General features: G+C 40.2%; 1 protein-coding gene across 1 annotated transcript in view; it reads left to right on the top strand.

The window, feature by feature from the left end:
- The window catches only part of LOC132885114 (membrane-associated guanylate kinase, WW and PDZ domain-containing protein 3), a 301407-nt gene extending 288139 nt beyond the window's left edge, over window positions 1-13268 (top strand). The window contains exons 20-21 of the mRNA XM_060919435.1: window positions 5839-5977; window positions 10341-13268. Coding sequence (XP_060775418.1) covers window positions 5839-5977; window positions 10341-11374 — 1173 coding nt within the window. The 3' untranslated portion in view covers window positions 11375-13268. The remainder of the gene's footprint in view (window positions 1-5838; window positions 5978-10340) is intronic.
- The last annotated feature ends 403 nt before the right edge of the window (window positions 13269-13671 follow it).

Here is a 13671-nt window from a genome sequence, read left to right as displayed (position 1 = left end):
GATAAATTGGCTCAAAATGGAGGATCGGCGTTGCAGTCAGCTCTGTGTTTTAGTATAGCAGAAATGGCGATGAGACCGATAGCCTTCCTGCTGTGACGTCAGAGATGTCAAGGTCATTCACTCAGACCGCTACCTATATGAATCACTTTAATTGTAAAAATTACTAAATTAGATTTATTGTTAACGCTTAAAACTATTCCTGTTCCATTCTTGAGGTTTCAAGGCATTTATAAATGAAAGTGAGGCCATGGTTCTGCGTATCTCCTTTAAACACGCGGGAGTGGAAAATGAGTTGTAAAAACTAATTTACTATTACTACTTATCACATTTGCACCTAACTGAAACATTTCCACACATATTTAAAAAGTATTTTCTATATTTTAGATTTTGTGAGTTGTAGCCTATCTCCCAGGATGCATTACTCTATTAAGGTGTAAACACAGTCAAAAGACAAACATTTTAATGTGATGAGGAGAAGTGATACAGTCTTGTTTTCCCTGGTCATTTACATCACACACATTATTTTTTTAATTATTTTATCACTTCTGTCAAAGGATAGGCCTACTACAACCTTCAGGTCTACCAGTCTAGTTCTACCAAGTTGAATAGCAGCCACATGAAAAGTAATGTAAAAACAAGAGAACATTGCAATTCCATTTTTTCAACTTATTAAAAAAAAAAGACAAGGTGCATAATGAACAAGCAGTTCAACCAGACTCTCATTTCCTCTCTCTCTATTCATTTTCTGTGGAATTTTTGGAACAGTTGCACAAGCTATTCCTGGTGATGATGCACAGACAAACACCACGTTTATGACAGGAGATGGTTATCTGTCATTATGGGCAGAATCTGCACCTTTCCTGCACCTTCCTTTGTCAGTAAAAACTCGGAGATGATCCACTTGATCATAGTGGACATCATCTACGGGTCTTGGGGTTGTTGGACTTTGGATGCATCTGGTGCACGGGCGATTGCTCTAAGACAACGAGGGAGGCTCAGCCTCCTCTAAAAATGACGAACATCGTGTAGGATGAATTGCGCTAGGCTTATGTTATAGCCGACCTTATAACATTGCTATTTCAGATCCAGAATCATAGAAATATATGTGCTCAACCCAACTACAGTGCGAAATCATTCCGTTATAACTCTCCCCAGTTCGCCTAATGTGTGCGTGAGTTTTTCCCCCTCGTGACAGCGCGATGCAGCCCAGCCTCAGTGGACTTCAATGGCATTTGGGAGCTATGCGCTTTTCAATATCAAAATGCAAGACGATTATTGGACAAATACTGCGAAAACACCCGCCCACGGAGTCCCACGGACTCCCAGCCTCAGTGGACTTCAATGGCATTTGGGAGCTATGCGCTTTTCAATCTCAAAATGCAAGATGGTTATTGGACAAATACTGCGAAAATGCCCACCCACGGACTCCCAGCCTCACAGTGGGAGGGACATGGCAAAGCTTTCCATGAGGAGACTGGTGATTGGTGAAAGCAGCCGGATATTTTCTTTGATTGACAGCTCGTTTCAAATATAGACAGGCAGCAGAGAATTTCAGTTCAGTCCCATGCGGATTCGCAAGTGGTGTGGTGTATTGTAAGAGATCAGCTTACATTTCGATTTCATTCATTACATACGGTTTCTACCAGCTTTTTTTAGTTTGTATATATTTTCATTGTAAATAAAGTGTAAATATAGTGTTGTCAAGTTTGCTATCTTAGTTCCAGAAATTTCGTCTATTTGAGTGACTGAACTTGAACTTGAGGGGGCTAGTCAGCTAGCAAGAAAGCTGCGCACGGATGCCAAGCATTGCTGATTTAATTTTGGCGAAGCCATTTGCCAGTCTTCCTTTCGAGGAAAAAATTAAAATTAAAGAGCAGGGTAGACCAACGCCTCAAATTGACTTGGTGAAAAAGGTAGGGAATAATACTCATTCCTTTCAGCTCTCCTGGTACGAGAAAGTGAATTGGCTAACAGCAAGTGACCCACATCAACAACAGTAAATAGGCTACTTTAGTAATATGTCATGGATGGACCAAAAATATAGAATCTATTTAAAATGTTTATGCTGAGTATATTATATTGGAATATATATTTCTCTGGATATGAATTAAACACAGCTACAATTTGGAAAACATTTTTAAACAAAAACACAGCCGAGAACATTTCACACTACAGACCTGGATTAAAAGTGAAGGGTTATCAAAATTGTCAATAAAACATTTCTCAGTCAAAATAAGTAAAATATAGGGAAAGTGTCATTGAATGAAATGTGTGGCACCCAGCTCTATGTTTGGCTCCCCAAGGTCAATGCTTGTGCCTATTCCAGAACACTCTGCTGTTACTGCTGAGGTTCCTGACAAAGAGCTGCTTTCAATAATGATCAATTTTTAAACAACATGCCACAATTTTAAAATATAAAATGTTAAAATATACCCCCCCAACACCACCATCATGTATATTGGACAGTAGGCTAATGGGCCAAAAGAACCTGTTATTTCACAGTTTGTGACCCTGCCAACAATCAGCCAGATCAGAGGCAAGAGTATGGGCAAAATTGATGTTTTTTTTCTTTTTCCTTTTAAAATTTGGAAATATCGTAACCGACCAGCCTCCCCTGTTTGAAAGACTACCAGCCGCCACTGATCTGGTGGGAACATCCTCTTCCCTTCCATTAGAGGGTCTTCCTTTCTTCTTTCCACCACGGATAAGTGCCTCTCTAACCTCCAGCCTGAACATCTTGAGCTTTTTGTGCTTTTGTACACCAAGGCTTTTAGCATCTCAGTGATACAGCTGCTATCCACTGTTGATGGCTATAGTAGCCATTTGCCAAAAGAGGCACATGTACCACTGGTGGGATTTTACAAGGGTGCAGTAAAAGGCCACCATCTTGTCAGCAAGGCTAACTCCTCCCATGTGGACATTACATTGTGACACAATGTAATGAAAAATGAAACTGTTTTTGCAGTAAATATTAACATCTTCCTGTTTGATTAAAACTTTGAATATTACACATTGATCAACTTTCTACCCTTAATCTAGCAATGTATCTCCAGGGATACATACAATTCAAAAGTTGCTGAATAGCAACACATACACCCTTGGACCATTTCTTCTACATCAGCATATTAAGACAATAGTCATACTTAGTTTTATGAATTTATATTAATGTTTTATTGAAAAAAACTCTGGTTAATACATATATGTTATTTACCAGCTGGGAGGTCTGTATGATGAAATACCGTGACCGAGGTCTTGAAAGTACTGACTGAGTCCCTCTGGGTTGAGGTCAGTATTCAAGGCCGAGGTCACAGTATTTCACCATACGGACTGACCTTAAGCTGGTAAATAATATATTTATTTTTTTCTTTACCAAATTCTAACAGAAAACGAGAGCGGCCGAAAGGGAAAACCAAGCCGAGCTGCCATTTTGAATCCTCATTCACGGCTGTGATGCAAATTGCTTCCTCCTCGGTATACAAGTGCACTTCCATGGCAGGAAAAAAACTACATTTTGCCACCTATGTAGTCCCCTATTTATACAAATAGGAGTCATTCAGGATTCAGCCATGTTTTTGCTTGGCGTTAGCAAGTTAGAGGTTTGTAGCTTTCTCCTGAAATATTTTCTTTTATTTCTTCTTCCTCAGGGTCATAAAACTCGCTTTCGCTGTGAACACTGTCGTTATCGCTATCCATGCTGTAAAATTAATACTATTTTGAATCCTCATTCACGGCTGTAATGCAAATGGATTCCTCCTCAGTATACAAGTGCACTTCCATGGCAGGAAAAAAACTACATTTTGCCGCCTATGTAGTCCCCTATTTATACAAAATTGAGTCATTCAGGATTCAGCCATGTTTTTGCTTGGCGTTAGCAACAGTTACAGGTTTTTTAGCTTTCTCCTGAAATGTTTTATTTTATTTCTTCTTCCTCAAGGTAGTAAAACTCGCTTTCGCTGTGAACACTGTTGTTATCGCTATCCATGATGTAAAATTAATGCTATTTTCCTGAGAAATGCTGGCAAAAATTTATAAGATTTTTGATAATCTTATAAATAAATCTTATTTAAAAAAAGATAAATGTTGACAAAAAAATTCTACTATGTTTGTTGTTGTGAACGAGCGAGTCGCCAGAGGTCCGTAACTGGGTCCGTAACCAGGGTCCGTAATGTAGGATACAGACCCGCTCGCCAGCCAATCAGAGTGCAGGATTTGATGGAAACTGCACCGCGAAAAAAATAAATTACATTATAGGGATTTAGCAGATGCTCTTATCCAGAGTGACGTACAACATACCCAGAGCAACCTGGGGGTTAGGTGCCTTTCTCAAGGGCACTTTAGCCATTCCTGCTGGTCCAGGGAATCAAACTGGCAACCTTTTGGTCCTAAAGCTGCTTCTCTATCCATTAGGCCATGTAATATATAATTATTTGCCACCTGGTCAACATGTCCTGCACTACTAGTGGCCATGATGATTTCTGATCAGGCTGACAAAGCAATGACAAATAACCTGAACCAGGTCATGTGACCTAGTTACTAATACCAGATAATCCATCCATCATCCATAACCGCTTATCCTGTGCAGGGTCACAGGCAAGCTGGAGCCTATCCCAGCTGACTATGGGTGAAAGGCAGGGTACACCCTGGACAAGTCGCCAGATCATCGCAGGACTGACATACAGAGACAAACAACCATTCACACTCACATTCACACCTACAGTCAATTTAGAGCCACCAGTTAACCTAACCTGCATGTCTTTTGGACTGTGGGGGAAACCATAGCACCCGGAGGAAACCCACACAGACACGGGGAGCACACACAAACTCCACACAGAAAGGCCCCCATCGCCCACTGGGCTCGAACCCAGAATCTTCTTGCTGTGAGGTGACAGTGCTAACCACTACACCACCGTGCTGCCAATACCAGATAAGACTTTTGATAAATGATCACTTGATTAGGTGAAAACATTCAGTCATGCCCTCTATTGGATATTAAAGAGCTTGTGTCTCCTCATGCACATTACTGGCACTAGAATAGGTTAGTAATTACCTGTTAAGTGCAAAGTTTCTTCCAGCAATTTGAATTCAGTGAAACAGAAGATTGATCATACCTCAGCTTATACATGCATCATATCACATCTGTTATATACAGCTCTTACCCTTGATTTCTAGGTGAAAGCATTGCTCAGTTCTGCAGCGCTAATAAAGTAGAGCCATTTCCCCTGCAAATAAGGAATACAGAACGACATGGGAAGCTAATAGGCTGCTGACGGCTTTGATATCCAACTACTAGACTTTAGCCAACTTGACTATAAACAGGTGGAGGGAAATCCTGGGATGGATCAGTGCTAAGGATATATACACAACATCTGGAAATAAGACACTTGTTATTTCAAACATTTCATTTCATTTCATTATTTCATGAACTTCGTTATTGATTTCATTATTTGTAATAAGCTTCTCAATAATCTAATCAGCATGTTATGACTCAGTAATTAGCACAGAAGACAGGGGTTTTCAGAATACAGTGGCAGTGTACAACATGGTAGCAGACCTCTTCACAACTGTACATCTGTTCAGTTATTGAGTGATTCCTGGTCCACATCTTAGAGACTGTGTATAGGGCCACCTGCTTTCTGAATGTGCTGAGCATTGCACATATTCAGTCAATCATTCAATCAGTAGCTCAAAGAGCATCAAGAGAGCCGTCTCTCTAATCCAGCAAAAATCAATTTAGCATACCTTAAAAACATGTAAACTTTGATTGCTGCATATTTTTCTTTCTTTTTTTAAATCACATAATTATCCAGGGTTTTATTATTTATTATATTTTCCATACAGGTTGGAGATCAGATCGTAGAAATCAATGGTGAGCCCACGCAGGGTATCAGTCATACCAGAGCTATTGAACTCATCCAGGCTGGAGGAAATAAAGTACTGCTGCTCCTGAGACCTGGGCAAGGGCTTGTGACTGACACCAGTGAGCCTCTCTCATCTCACACACACACACACACACACACACACACACACACACACACACACACACACACACACACACACACAGCCTTTCTCTCATCACACACACACAGCCTCTCCCTCATCTCACACACACACACACACACACACACACACACACACACACACACACACACACACCCTCTCTCTCATCACACACACACACACACACACACACACACACACAGCCTTTCTCTCATCACACACACACAGCCTCTCCCTCATCTCACACACACACACACACACACACACACACACACACACACACACACACACACACACACACACACACACACACACACACACACACACACAGCCTTTCTCTCATCACACACACACAGCCTCTCCCTCATCTCTCACACACACACACACACACACACACACACACACACACACACACACACACACACACACACACACATAATTCTAATTAGTTAACCTTTAAGCATACAAACCGTTTGCCTTAAAAAACAAAGTAAAGTGGAATGGGAGTTGTATGTTGTACTAGCAAATATACAAGCATTTGTTAGCGCAATATACAATTCCTTTTCCACTTTACTTCATTTTAAGGCAATCAGTTTGCATTAATTTTTAAAGTAAGGTTAACTAATTAGAATTTACACACACACACACACACACACACACACACACACACACACACACACACACACTATTATATATGTGATGGGTTGCAAGCATGATATATAATATATGACTAGTACTATGGTAAATATATATATACACCTACAGTGCCTTGAAAAAGTATTCATACCCCTTGAACTTTTTCACATTTTTCCACCTTACAACCACGAACTTAAAAGTTTTTTTATTGAGATTTTATGTGATAGACCAACACAGAGTAGCACATAATTGTGAAGTGAAACGAAAATGATAAATGGTCTTCAAAATTTTAAACAAATAAAAATCTGAAAAATGTGGTGTGCATTAATATTCAGTCCCCTGTACTCTGATACCTCTAAATACAATCCAGTGCAATCAATTGCCTTCAGAAGTAATCTAATTAGTTAAGAGTCCTACTGTGTGTAATTTACTCTCAGCATAAATACACTTGTTCTGTGAAGGCCTCAGTGGTTTGTTAGAGACCACTGAAGAACAAACAGCATCATGAAGACCAAAGAACTCACCAGACAGGTCAGGGATAAAGTTCTGGAGAAGTTTAAAGCAGGGTTAGGTTATAAAAAATATCCCAAGCTCTGAACATCTCGAGAAGCACTGTTCAATCCATCATTCAAAAATGGAAAAAGTATGGCATAACTGCAAACCTACCAAGACATGGCCGTCCACCTAAACTGACAGAGCGAGCAAGGAGAGCACTGGTCAGAGAAGCAGCCAAGAGGCCCATGATCACTCTGGAGGAGCTGCAGAAATCCACAGCTCAGGTGGGAGAATCTGTGCACAGGACAACTATAAGTCGTACACTCCACAAATCTGGCCTTTTTGGAAGAGTGGCAAGAAGAAAGCCATTGTTGAAAGACAGGCATAAGAAGTCCCGTTTGCAGTTTGCCAGAAGCCATGTAGGGGACACAGCAAACATGTGGAAGAAGGTGCTTTGGTCAGATGAGACCAAAGTTGAACTTTTTGGCCTAAATGCAAAGTGCTATGTGTGGCGGAAAACTAACACTGCTCATCACCCTGCACACACCATCCCCACTGTGAAACATGGTGGTGGCAGCATCATGCTATGGGGATGCTTTTCTTCAGCAGGGACAGGGAAGCTGGTCAGAGTTGATGGGAAGATAGATGGAGCTAAATACAGGGCAATCCTGGAAGAAAACCTGTTGGAGGCTGCAAAAGACTTGAGACTGGGAAGGAGATTCACTTTCCAACAAGACAATGACCTTAAACATACAGCCAGAGCTACAATGGAATGGTTTAGATCAAAGAATATTCATGTGTTAGAATGGCCCAGTCAAAGTCCAGACCTAAATCCCATTGAGCATCTGTGGCAAGACTTGAAAATTGCTGTTCACAGACGCTCTCCATCCAATCTGGCTGAGCTTGAGCTATTTTGCAAAGAAGAATGGGCAAAAATTTCAGTGTCTAGATGTGCAAAGCTGGTAGAGACATACCACAAAAGACTTGCAGCTGTAATTGCAGCAAAAGGTGGCTCTACAAAGTATTGACGCAGGGGGGCTGAATACTAATGCACACCACATTTTTCAGATTTTTATTTGTTTAAAATTTTGAAGACCATTTATCATTTTCGTTTCACTTCACAATTATGTGCTACTCTGTGTTGGTCTATCACATAAAATCTCAATAAAAATCTTTTAAGTTCGTGGTTGTAAGGTGGAAAAATGTGAAAAAGTTCAAGGGGTATGAATACTTTTTCAAGGCACTGTAGTACTGTTCTTTCTTTCTTTCTTTCTTTCTTTCTTTCTTTCTTTCTTTCTTTCTTTCTTTCTTTCTTTCTTTCTTTCTTTCTTACTCTTTCTAGGTAATATAAGTTCCTCTGCTGTGTGCTACTACCCACAGGAGCACCATCACTAACAGTTTCTTTTCCTCTGGGCATCCTTTCTCATTTTGGTAATTCTGTTTCTTTCATCCTCTCCTGCCTTCACTCACATCTGCTCACACAGCTGTAAAGATTTATTCCACCCAAATGTGTGTATTCATTCCATATTTTATGAAAAGAACATCTTGCAACAGTGAATTGGCAAACAACATCTGAAAATGTGTCCTTTATCACAATCCTATGGGTTTAAAATGCATGTTTTTTAAAGATTTATCATGTAGATAAACAATTTATATAATTAGGCTCTAACCTCACGATAGACATATTTTAGTGTTACCTTCATTCAGTCATCATTCATTTTCAGTAACTGTTTTATCCTGGTTGAGGTTGCAGTAGATCCAGAGCCTGTCCTGAGATGGTTGGGTGCAAGGCAGGAATCCAGTCTATACACACACCCCCACACACACACTTTTCTCACTATCCTTGTGAGGACTTCCATTGATGTAATTATTAGTGCAGTTAATTAAAGCTGTGCCTGCACCTAAACCTAACCTCGGTAATGAGGTATCAGTCATTGCATATGTTTTTTCCTCACACCTCCAAATTTATGTTTGCAATTCAATCAATGAAAGTTTGGCCAGCTTGGTGGATCATCCTGTACCCCCCAGGTACTGCCGTGACTGGGCAGTGCAACACTAGGTGGTCCATGTCTTGTGGGGAAATACCACATGCAGGGCATGTGCAGGAATCATGGTAGCCCCAACGGTGCAGGGTGGCTGCTGTTCTGCCATGCCGTGACTGTAGCCTGTTGGCTTGTGTCCACTGCTTTCTGGTAAGATGATTAAAACTGGGCAGTGGTTCAGTGGAGTCAGTGACTAGGTCACCGCCTGTAGGGGGGTGTTCCCTCCATTCTTTTTTCTCGGCTTCTTTGATGTTAAAGTTGTCTTTAAAATAAATATCCAACTCAATTAAATTATGCAAATTATATCAGGCACCATTAAATCCACACCAACATCCTGGCTGCCAGTAATGAGTGCTATCACTCCACCTCACCTCAACATAAATTCATCAGAAGTACAGAGGCCAACACCCTGCTCAAACAAATAATTGGGGGAGCACCAAACACCTTACAGTAATGAGGTTAAACACTCCTTTATAGCTAGGGGTAATTTAGAGTTGTGAATTTACCTGCTAGCATGTTTTTGGGAGGAAACCATGGGAGCAGGAAGAAACCCATGTGGCCGGTAGCCCAACCTCAGGATTGAACCAGGATTACTGGAGTGTGAGGCAACAACACGACCCATGGCACCACCATGGCACCCAGCCATCCATCCGTTCCATTATCTGTAGCCGCTTATCCTGTTCTACAGGGTCGCAGGCAAGCTGGAGCCTATCCCAGCTGACTATGGGCGAGAGGCGGGGTACACCCTGGACAAGTCGCCAGATTATCGCAGGACTGCATCATGGCACCCTTGTTTCCTTAAATTATTGTTAAATTAATTAAAACTTGCTTAAATTATTGTCAACTAAGTTCACAAAATAGGCAATGAGGTGCACTGTTTTGTGTTTTATAATGTGATCCATTGTGATATTACATAATCAGTGAGCAGATTGTAGGCACATGTGTGTGCCTTATTAGAGAATTTGAGTAAAAAAAAAAAAAGATGCGAACAGAATTATTTTAAAAACAAGTGTTTAAATCTTCTTCAGACTTCTTAAAATCTTTTTGACCTTGTCATATACTGTTATGCTTTTGTAATGTTTTCCATTCCATTGTATGCTTTTGTAATGTTGTAATGTTTATTTTCACAAATGTGTGCATTAGATGATGTGTGGTGTTTTCTCACTCCAGGCCCTGAGACACCAGATTCAGTAGTCTCTTCACCTCTCATCTCTCAAGATGACGTTTTCCAAGAAGTTTCAGCCTTTTCCTTCTGCTCACCTCTTGTTCAACCTGCCTTAACATCATCACCCTTAAAGAATAGAGAGGATAGAGACATGAGGAGCACCTCTGCCCTCTCTCCAAACCTTGCCAAGTCTAGGTCCAGTCGTTCTCCTCGTCCAAAAGGCAACAGCAAAAAGATGAGCACCAAACCTCAAAACTCTGCTTCTCCCTCAACCTTGGAACAAGACAAGAGAAGCAAGTCTAGAGAGTGCAAGATTGACTTTGGAAGTACAGAAAGGAAATTTAATAGTCCATCTAAAACCAAAGATGATTCTCACAACACCCATGGATCCAAAGAGAATCTACCGCACTGCTCACAGGAATCCATGAAGTGCAAGAAGTCCAGCAAACACCAACCGAACTGCACAAAAAGTCACAAACAGTCAGATCAGTCAAGACAGGAAGTGCTGGCCAATGGAGAAGAAAAGTGCTCAAAGAGGTCATTTCAAAGGGAGAAAAAGAACGATAGTAGTGAGAGGGTAGAAAGGGATTGCTCAAGAGGAAGGCAGAGAACCATGAAGCGAGAAGGCAGGAACAGAAAGAATGCTGAAACAAATGGACTAGAAGACGTGGTGGGGGATGGGACAGTGCCAGAAGAAGAGATGAAACTAAAAAGCACATTGAGAATGAAAAAGCAACCACAGGACATGGAGAAAGACCAAGACCTCAGCAAATCTAGAGTAAACAAAAGCCAGAGTCATCATAAACATGAAAAAGAGGACAGATTACAGCAAAGAAAGAGTAAAAAACAACAGAGTGGATCAAAGAGAAAAACACAGCGTGAAGAAAGGGATATAGAGGTATATGAAAAAAGGGATGAGAATGAATGTGAGGAAGAGCTGACTATTGCAGATGCCTCAGATCAAAACGATCACTGGACGGTACCCAGTTTTGCACGCATTCTAACTCATGATGAGGTCATGCAAGATTTGTATGGGTAACTGAAGCATGCACCTCACATTGGAGGAAGAACCGTGGCATCTTTGCTTTAATCAGAAGACTGTTCTGCCATTTTCACTCCTAAACCATATTTACAGAGCTGCCATACTCTGTTCCTCTTTTCCCACAGACTCTCAGCTGGAACAGTATACAGCAAGTTTCATTAAGTTTCCACTAAGTCCATTATTTCTACTTTTTAACGCACAAGATGGGTAAAAGCAGTAAACATTGAGTTGCTGCTATTCTGCTCTTATCCCCTCCATACTGGGAACAATATTTACTGAGGAGAGGCTTAGAGCAGAACATCTGTTCCTTACAAAACATCTGCTGTGACTTTGTAGTCAAGTCAGCAGGACCTCAGTTCTACTCTACTGTTTCCACATTGACTGCTTTGAAAATTGTGGCTTTCCAGCTGTCCATCACAATACAGTTCATTCATATGCAATGAAAGGGCCCATCCATCCCTGCCGATCGCCAAAATAACTAACATGACTTTTATACTTTGAGTTTGATTATATATCCTTGAGTCCTATTGTCCCTCCTGCAAATATTTATTCTATTACTGCATGCAACAACTGACCTTTCTCCCTCAACCTGCTTTTGTTGCATGCTTTTGAAATCTGACTTTCAACCACACTCTTAACAAAGAACTTAACATCGAGGTTTGAGGCTGGATTCTCTACAGCAACTAGCTTTAAGGACTTTTTGTAGACATTGACACTGACATGCCTAAATTATTGATCTTCAAATCCTGTTATTATTGCAAAAGACCAGAAACTTGTGCTTATTTGCTCTTTCTATGAAACCTCTATTAGTTGTGTATAAACATAGAGACATGTAGCCATATCCACTCACTGAACGTGATGTGTATAGTTACGTAAAGTAAGCACTGCGGTAGCTTTTACTTGGTAGCAACTATTTTGACCCATCACAAAACTATTGGTACATGCAGAAGTGTCTTCAAATGTCTTGTGATACTGGGTGTCTCATTTTGTTGACTTTTTCCAGATATTTGTCTTCAAACCAAATGGAAATGCAAGCGGTTGAGCCTGAACCCTGTGTAAATGATAAATGGTATAAGAATATATCAAAATACCAGTTTATGTTACATTTAAAATTTCTCAAAATAGGAATATTGCAGTCCACTGATTTATCATTTTCATAAATCTGTATTCACTTTCATTCATAAGAAAAATGCCGTGTAGCATCATTAAGGGCTGATTTATGATAGAGGACTGATGGACGCATAAGAGGACACGCTTCATCAAAACCAAAGGATTGGTGAACATTCAGTGTGTGTGCTGCTGCGTGTATGCCGTGATTCACCTCAGGTTGTGAACTGATACAGAATGGCTAATGGTCCTGTGTGATAGCTTTGATATATTGAAGCCATTCAGTAGCACCATGAGCTTTTCAGGCTGCTCTGATCCGGAACAAATGATGAATCATTCGACACAATCTGAAAGCACACAGTTCCTTTATTCCTTTTATCAGTGACAAATGATCAAGAGTTGTGGTGCGATAGAAACAGGGTTGCCCCCATTTCATGTCAGGAACATCCAGCTGAATTCCAGTTTGATTGAAAATGTACACTAAAGAAAAAGTCTCTAAAGTTTTCAGCACCATGCCATTAACTGTGTACAACCAAGGTCTGTTAATGATGTCATGGATTGAAATGATGTCCTCTTACATCATTTCATCAACAGGTGATGAAATCTGAATGGTCTATGTGCTTCGGGATGTAAATGTTTAAATATTGTACAGCGCCTTTATAAATGTCATGTGTGCATTCTCAAAGGAAATAATAGAGGTCTGTAAATTGACGTCATTATTTTTGTATTTAAATATTTAAAAAATATATTTAAGGTGGATAAAAACAAAATAACAGACCCCTGTTCTGCTAATGCACTGTAAAATAAAGTCATTTATTCTCCATGAATTTTCATTTAGTTAAAATGTCTCAATGTTGTTTTCTTACAGAATCAACCTTGTGAAATCGGTCCATCTATTTAAGGTGGAGGCATGCAATACTTAAAACAGATTCAGATAAAATATTATCTTAAGTAAAATTCGATATTTCCCAGCTGCTTTAGTATCCCCAAAAGCATGGGCTGAATGTTGGAGGAATGTGAGTGGATGCTTTTCAAATGACTCATGCTGGAGGCCAGTCTCCTTTTGGCAACTGAAGACACAGAAGAAAGGTATTTTGGCATATTCTTCTGTTAAGCCTAGTTTAACTTTTTAGTTTCGAGCTTATGGACTTGTTTAAACCATGAAGGAAGGCAATTAGGGTAAAAAT

Source organism: Neoarius graeffei, chromosome 4 (assembly GCF_027579695.1).
Source record: "Neoarius graeffei isolate fNeoGra1 chromosome 4, fNeoGra1.pri, whole genome shotgun sequence".
NCBI lineage: Eukaryota > Metazoa > Chordata > Actinopteri > Siluriformes > Ariidae > Neoarius > Neoarius graeffei.
This window is presented reverse-complemented; position numbering and strand designations above follow the sequence as displayed.